Source organism: Vigna unguiculata, chromosome 8 (assembly GCF_004118075.2).
Source record: "Vigna unguiculata cultivar IT97K-499-35 chromosome 8, ASM411807v1, whole genome shotgun sequence".
Lineage (NCBI taxonomy): Eukaryota > Viridiplantae > Streptophyta > Magnoliopsida > Fabales > Fabaceae > Vigna > Vigna unguiculata.
This window is the reverse complement of record NC_040286.1, coordinates 19760641-19769495: the sequence shown is the minus strand read 5'-3', so window position 1 is coordinate 19769495 and position 8855 is coordinate 19760641. Positions and strand designations below refer to the sequence as shown.

The window sequence follows — 8855 nt, the reverse complement described above, 5'->3', positions numbered from 1 at the left end:
TTTTTAGAGAGAAGTTTGAAAAATGTATTTGGGAAATTTAATTTGAGAGAAGACTACACTTGTTTGAGAAACTTAATGAGAGAGAAAAATGAAATGTTTTTATGAAAGTGTTTTGTTGTTTTTGTGACAATTTATTTTATTTTAATTTTTTGAACTTTTTTTGAAAAATTTCTGATTGTGAGATGTGGCAAAATTTTCTTTGTGCTTCTTGCAATTGTATATATTATAGATTATAAATATTATAGATATAGATTATAGATAGATAATAATAGTTTTTAATAAAAACGACATTGCATTTCTAAGATAAATGTAATAAACGTACATAGGTTTTTATTTATATTCTCCATACAAACACAAACTATTCAGATCCCACAACTCCCACACAACTAAATAAAGAGGAGCAGCTTTATAGGCAATAAATTTACATATATCACTAAATTTTCCTATTATTTATCATTTAAAAAAAGTCAACAATCTATTATTTACCAATAAATGATGTCTAAATATGTATACTTCTTCGTGTTCATGATGAAGCGTTAAGAAAATGAGATAATGCCTTGTCAGTATCATTATCATACATAACCAAGGCTTCAGCAACGGTGGTTGACGAAAATCCCATTTCACGCAGAAGGGTATAGCTGTTGACAAATTCCGGAATCTTCGAATGAAAAACGCAAAATGTCAGTGTAAATTAGTAAAGATATTGCGATACATCTTCTGTCAGCTAGTCCTAGTTAGTGGCAATGCAAAATAAAAGACTGGTAGTGTTAGTCTAAAGAACGATAGAGAAATGTAAGAAATAAGGTCCAAAATATCTAACAAAGGACTTAGGGAAATGCTCCAAACAACCCTTGTTGCACAGAAAGGGCTTTCCTTCAATTACATATATGAATGATAGTTTAAGTTTATTTGAACCAGAGGAAAAGCCAATAGTGACAAGTACAAAAGCCCCAATGGAATATGGTCAAAACTAATAGTCTACTCTAACTAAACTTTTAGAGATCTCTTCCATTGAAGGATAAAGCACATCATGAGCATTTAACAATTGTAAATAAAAGTAAGCATATACTGTCCCCATCGTGACACTGGGAGGGGAGGTCAGATACAGAAGACAAACATATCAGCAAGACATAAGCAAAGTTGTATTAAGTGTTCATGTAAGTTATAACTATTTAATTGACAACTTTTATCAATACTGTACACGAAAAGCTCACAATTTCACATAAGATCAGTAGGTTTACTGAAAATATTTGAAGAACCTCTACTAAAAAGAAAACAAGACCACTTGAGTTCAGCATAAAGAATTTAGAAAATTATTTGATAAGCATGATCAACAGAGAAAAAGATACCTGGCATATTTTATTACTCAGATTTGGATATACGTTATGGTTATATTTTTCAGCAGAGCTGCCTCTTTAACAGTAAATACACAGATAATACAAGGATAAAGAACATACCTTGGTTGGATTGTCACCATAATTTGCAACAGCAATGGGAACAGCCTCTCGGTTGAGCCCCATGGCAATGTATTTGCTCACAATGGGATCTGAAACAGAAACCTGTAAAGAAATTAATGTTTGAGAATTGGAAACAACCAAAGATGTCTTGAGAATTGGAAACAACAATCGAACATCATGGACTAGAAAATAATAATGCTGTAAATTCTGGAGAAACACATAATTAACACAAGCTACATTTGCACTGCAACACCATAAATTGGAATTTACTGTAAATCAAGAAGTTACCTTTGGCGAGACTGATTCCGTAACCTTAGTTGGAATATTTTCCCTTCCAAACTTGCTCCAATTTGGGTTTTCCTTATTTGTCTCAGAGAGGATTTTTCTCTCCAATCCAAAATCAAACTGGAAGTTGCTACGTTGAATATCTCCAGAATGTGGTAACAAATGGGGCTACATAACAACATTAGAAAAACCAGAACTGTCAAATCTGCTCAAGCCACTGATAGGAGCTTGCATCCTTTTATACATGGCAAGGGACAGTACAAAAACAATGCAATTTAAGTAATAGAAAAAGTTCTTATCAGCTAGCCAAATAAGTATAAAAAATTTATAAACAATGTAGTTAAAATCACAAATTAAACAGTTGAATTGTCTCGTTTTGCGATTTCACGAGCCTTGTGGGAGTCTGTACACAAGCAGAATAAGTTTTCTGTGTGTGTGATCAGAAATATCCTCATGTAATATGATGGGCCCAAAGAGTAAATGGGCCTAGTGAGCCTCTAGCCATTGAAATGAAGAACAATTCAAGATGGGGAAGGGTATATGAGAAAAGAAGAGTTGGGATAATGACGTGGTCTGATTAGAAGAGCAGTTAGGTAGAGGAGATAGAGAAGAGGAATGTCTTCTTATTTTTAGTATTAGCTGTGGAGAGAAGCGAGTGGGTGGTTTTTTGCAGTTTGTTGAATAGAGAACCTTGTTGGTTACTCTATAGGAGCCTAGATATGGGCAGTAGGATGGGTTATCTTGTTGTATTTTCTTCTTTTGCAAATAAATCTGAGTTGTCTTATATTTCATTCACCTATTCTCTTTTGTTCCTTGTTTTGTGGTGTGGATCTATATCAATTGATTCATGTGTTGTTAGTAGTACGGCATGTACGTCCCAGCCAAAGTGCTTTCTCCAGCCTGGTGATATTGGTGAACAAAGTATAACCAATGGAAAATATATGGACAGATTGGATTGTACGAACATATGTGCCAAGCTTAGGTAAGCTATCGAGCCCTTAATAAGGCCACTATTCCAGACAAATTTCTCATACCGCTTATTTAGGAACGCTTTGATGAATTACATGGTGCAAGGTATTTCTCCAAACCGAACTTAATATCAAGATATCACCAGGTTAGAATGAGGGAGGAATACATACACAAGACAGCGTTTTGGACTCACGAAGGTCATTATAAGTGATGAATATAGAGAAAATAGGGTGAGATTAATATTCCTTGTGTAGAAAATACACATAAATGTTGTATTTATAATAAAAAAAATATGGGCTAAGCCCAAAATAAATATGAAGAATAATAACAATAGAAACAGAAAATAAGATATTAAAGATATCTTAACAATAAGTATCTTATAATGCCATTCGGAGACTTGCTGAGAAAAGAAGCCTTGGTGTTTTTTCTATGACATTCTTGTCTATAGCAAGGGATGGGAAGAACACTTGCAACAATTAATAAGGGGCTTGAAATTCTGAGACATCAGTTATATGCCAACTGGGACAGGTGAAGTATCTAGGTCACATAATCTTTATTCACTAGGTTACGGTTGATCTGGCAAAAGTCAGTAGTGTAGTGCTACTGCTATATTCCTCCATTCAATACCGTGGGCTTTATTCATCATTTCCGAAAGATTTTTTGTTTTACACAATTTCAATTATGCTCTGATCTCCTCCCATAGTCCATTAGAAAAATTCTCATCAAATATTGTTCATCCAACCCCTGAATAACCTCTAGCAAATCTTTCAAATTCAGTGATGAATTCATTTACAAACTTCTCCTAGTTAAGAGCCACCAACGACTCAAAAGGATCTCCTATCAAGATTGGTTGAAACCTTTGGATGAGTGCATTGTTGAAACTAGTCCAAGATTGGTTTGGATTGCATATTTCCCACCACTGAAACTGCAATAAAGCAATTCCTTCCATTGCCACCATAACAACCTCCATTTTCTCTTCTTACACTCCTTTCGATCAGAGCTATCTTTCCACTTTACCTATTCACCCCATAGCATGCTCTCACTAAAAATCTGGAATATTCACACACACACACACACAAAGTGTTACACACAGTGTTTGGGATTTTCCATTTCACACACACACACACAAGCTATAACAACAAAATAACTATTTTCCTTCACCCTTACTTTCTTCCTTCCTAGACCTTTAGAGTGATCAAGATAACAATTTTCAGTTTTCTAACTTTAGGGTGTTTGGGATTTTCCATTTCAGTATTTTGTATAGGTTGCCTTTGAGATTTCCTTTTGCTCCCTATCTCTTCCTCTTTGTCGCATACCACTGGGGTCAATTTACAGTATATGTGTGGGTGCAAACCAGACCTTACAAGTCGGTTTTGTGGGGTTGAGTTAGCCTTAAAGTTCATTTCTTAACATAGTATCTAGAGCCTAAAGCTTTTGATAGTTAATATTTGAATTTTGAATTCATTGAGAGAAAATACTCTTGCTTCTTGACATAGAACACTTGTTCTTATCAAAGATTGAAATCATTGTGACGAATCTTCATTTACTCATCAATTTGCTAGATTGTAACATTTCCATCTCTGTTTTATTTTCGAGGTTCTTTTCTGATTTTCTTTGTTTATACTACGCGAGGAATAAAAAATTCAGAAATGATCGTACTTTTTCCTAGATAGGATCGTATCATCTGAGCAGTGATCAACTGCCGAGGTCGCCTCCTTCTCCTTTTTCAGGATCTGTGCTTGCTGACTTGATTGGAGAACCTTGGCTTTTTTAGAGTTTTTCTCTCTCCATGGCTTCTTTCGCTACCTCTTTTGATACAGCAGGCCAAGCTTCTTTTTTCAATGAATTTCTCCATTGGTATGAGGATTATCAGAACCCTAGTTCCACTGCTTTTGTTGAACACACATGTATATCTTTTGTTGGCCTAACTCAACCTTCTTCTTTTAGACCTTAGGTTCTCGACTCCTGTGCTACAAATCACATTATTGGTAACAAATATTTGTTTTCTACTTTATCCTCCCCAGACCGGATAATTTACCTACGGTTACATTAACTAATGAGTCTAGGCTGTTATCTCATGGTGTTGGTATTGTTAATCTTTTTCCATCTTTAACCATTGGAAGGATTGGATGGTGAGAAGCCTAGTCCAACATGAGGATTGCTCTTAGACACTCCTAGATTGATGAGGAGCACCTTTGTTTGGGAAAGAAAAGCCTTGGACGCGTGGCCCAAAGGCTTGGGCAGCACTTGGAGAGGAGAGAAGACCTTGTTGACCTTCTAGATAGATGGTCCTTGGAGAGCAAGGATTCTTCCCTAAGTCACTCTAGGTTGCCCTATCATCTAAAAACATACTCTGTTTTATTGCTTAAAAGTCCCCTACCCATGCCTATATAAGGGAGTCTCACCACCACTTGTAAAGGCTTGAATATTTTGAGAAAAATACACTTTGTGTTCAGCCTTGGAGCTTGCCCTTTTAGAGTGTTCTAGCTCTTAGTCTTATCTTAAACCTTAGTTCAAGTGGTGACAACCACCACTCATCTTGGGTTGCTAAATGGTGTGCCTCCTCCCCACTCCCTAACTCCTTCTATTCTATCCCCTTTACTTGTCTCCTTTTATTGCTTCGCTTTTTTGTTTCAATTGAACCCTTTTCTCATCTCCGGTGAGCTCTTATGAAGTGAACTTTCACACTTAGATAGCCTATGGGATTATCTTCATGTCCAATGGGGATCTTCCTTGTGACTTTCTTAATCACATAAACACCTTGCACTATAAAAGCTATAAGATGAACTCACATCAAATTCAATTTAATTGAGTATTTAAAGTGTGATTCAGTGTGATTCGAAGGTATTCATATTGTTTGTTATTTAATTTGCATACATATGAATCTATACAAGTTTAGTAAGACATCAAAATCTATGTTACAATCCCGCAATTTACAATCTTTTAACCTCTTCCTGATCCTAAGTACAATCTCAACTATGACAACCATGATATAAATAACATAGAATCAATTGCTCTTGCTAACTGCCATCCGCCATAATAAATCTTACAATAGCCATCTCATAAGCCAATCTTCCAAAAATTCTTAAACATTTCAAAGCAAAGCAACAAACAAAAATTAGACAACCAAAGACGAGACAAGTTCAGCAACCCAGCCATCGAGATTCCAGATAGGGAAAAATGAAAAATCTGAACAGATTAACCTCCCACAGCAGCTAGTGTTAATAGGAATTGCAGCATAAGGATCCAATTAACTAAGGAAATAATATTAATACGACAAAGCAAAAGGAGTGGAAAAAAAACTTCACTTTCTAGCGTATCACAAGGAAGAAAGCGTCCAAACGGGGCAATCATGACAAAAACAAGGTCTAAATGCGCATAGCAGAGGAAACATCCCAATTAAAAATGGCACTCAAATGCAGAATGATTGGTGTTCACGCACAAGCATCGAGGACCCAATATTAAAAAGTCAAGGTTATACAATTTTCAGTTATAGGTATGTTTTGAAAAGCATCTTTTCCGGAGAACAGTAGGTTATCTATTAAAAGCCCCCATCAGGACATTCGATAAAAAAATCACATTATTTTTCACCAAAAATAATTAACCAACACACCGAATCTTAAATTTAACAACTTAATCTCAGCAAACGTTTCATATCCGAATCTCAATTTCAGCAAAACTCACCGGCGGAGTGATCCTATATTCTGGCTTTATGAAAACTCTAATACCCAATCCCGCTGCAGATTCAAAAACAGAAAAAGTCAACACAACCAATCAATAGAATGAATTTGCGTATTCAATGCATGCAATAAACTCCCTTATTTCTCTGATTGAAAATATTGAAAGATGGGAGAGAGTTGTAACTTACGAGAAGAGGAAGGAGGAGAAGAGTGGTGCGGGTGGGAGGGGCGTGCGGCGGCGTGGCCGTGAGGGGCGATCTTAGGGTACATTTGGTGGGAGGATGGAGAAGAAGAAGAGTTGTAGAGTGGAGGTCCGGTCCTGAAATCGTAGTCCATCACCTACGGGACAAGACGATTGAATTTTCAGGAAGCGTAATGTGAGCCAGCCAAGTGATGCGTCAAATAGTTGCCAACACCCCGTAGATTATTAATTATTAGAAATCCTAATTAACTATTTGCTTTAAATCTTAATACGCACGGTTCTTTTTTTCTTCTGTTTTATATAAAATAATAATATAATATTTATTTAAATTAATTTAAAAATTATATATTTAATAATTAAAAACATTAATAATAATATTATAAATAAGGCTTAAATAGTCATTTGGTCATAGTTTTGGTCGACTTTTTTCACTTTGGTCCTACTTTTGAAATGGTTTTCAATTTGGTCCTACTTTTCATTATATTTTTAAAATCAAGTCCTTTTTGCTAACACCGTTAAAATAGTTAACGGAGATGAACAGTAACCGCCACGTGTCATTTTGTGTTTTTTTTATTTTTTAAATATTTTTTTAATATTTTTTATTTTTTTATTTTAAAAAAATGTACACATGTCATGCTACGTGTCATTTTTGTGATTTTTTATTTTTTTATTTTTTTATTTTTTTTTAATTTAATTTTTTTAATTTTAAAAACAATCCACGTGTCAAGCTAATATCATGCCACGTGTCATAGTCAGTTTTTTATATTCAATTTGGTCCCAATATTCGTTAATTATTTTCAATTTGGTCCTATTTTTTTTTTAAATTAAACATTTTTGTTCCTTTCCATGAGACAAAATTTAATTTGTATATATTAAAATGCATATTTTTGTTAAATATTTTTAATTTAGAATTAACGTTAGTTTAAAATTAAAACGAAAAAAAGCAATAACACCATTAATTTAAAATTGGTTAAAATACTCCCTTGGTCCATGTTTTTGTTGAAAAATCTCAAATAGGTCCTAAGATTTTTTTTAGTCTCAATTAGGTCCATATTTTTGAAAATGTGTTAACGGTGTTAAGGATAGGTCACGTGTCAACTTCTCATTTTTTTTTTTAATTTTTTTTGAAAATTATTCTTGTCACGTGTCACATTAATATTGTGTCACGTGTCAAGTCAGTAAGGTGACACGTGTCAAGTCATTGTTTGAATATCAATTTAGTCCATATATTTGTTATTTTAATTATATTTCAGTCCATTCTTTTTTCAATTTTCAATTTCATCCTTTCCAAATTGAGATCAAATTTAACTTTTATATAAATTTTATAATGATATTTTTATTAAACATTTTAATAATATTAAGTTATTTTATATTTTGTTTTAAAATTTTAAAATATTTATTTTAACTTGTTACAAAATTGTTTTAAAAAATTTATATACAAATGTTAGAGTTGGTTTAAAAATAACAATTTTATAAATTTAAATATAAATTTTTAAAACAATTTTGTAAAAAGTTAAAATAAATATATTAAAAAAATTAAAAAAATGGACTGAAATGCAATAAAAATAACAAATATATGGACCAAATTGAGATTGAAACAATGATTTGATATGTGTCACCTTACTGACTTGACACGTGGCACAATATTGACATGACATGTGGCATGAATAATTTTCAAAAAAAATTAAAAAATTCAAAAAAAATTCAAAAAATTTCAAAAAAATGTGGAGCTGACACGTGGCACATCCTTAACACCGTTAACACCATACTAACGAAATGGGTCTAATTGTTACACATCTTCAAAAATATGGACCTAATTGAGACTAAAAAAAATCTTAGGACCTATTTGAGATTTTTCAACAAAAACATGGACCAAGGGAGTTAACCTTTAAAATTTTAAGAGGTTAAAAATATTTAATTTTAAACCAACTCTAATTTTAAATTAAAAATATTTAATAAAAATATGTATTTTAATAAGAATATTCATATAACTGCACTTAAGCCACATTTATATACAAATTATATTTTGTCTTTGGAGAGGAACAAAAATACTAAATTAAAAAAAAATATGACCAAATTGAAAACAAATAACGAATATTATGACCAAATTGAATATAAAAATCTGATTCTGACACGTGGCATGATATTAGCTTGACACGTGAATTTTTTTAATTAAAAAAATTAAATTAAAAAAAATTAAAAAATTAAAAAATTAAAATAAAAAATCAATAATGACACGTGGCCTAATATGAGCTTGACACG

The 8855-nt window shown here is 32.9% G+C and overlaps 1 protein-coding gene across 1 annotated transcript; it reads right to left on the bottom strand.

Moving 5' to 3' along the window:
- Nucleotides 1–272: 272 nt before the first annotated feature.
- Nucleotides 273–6806, bottom strand: LOC114195195. Its single transcript, XM_028085586.1, has 5 exons — nt 6580–6806; nt 6396–6448; nt 1746–1910; nt 1458–1559; nt 273–658 (listed from the first exon to the last, which is right to left on the bottom strand). Exons 1-5 carry the CDS (start codon nt 6725–6727, stop codon nt 524–526), a joined length of 603 nt encoding a protein of 200 aa, XP_027941387.1. The 5' UTR covers nt 6728–6806; the 3' UTR covers nt 273–523.
- Nucleotides 6807–8855: the final 2049 nt, after the last annotated feature.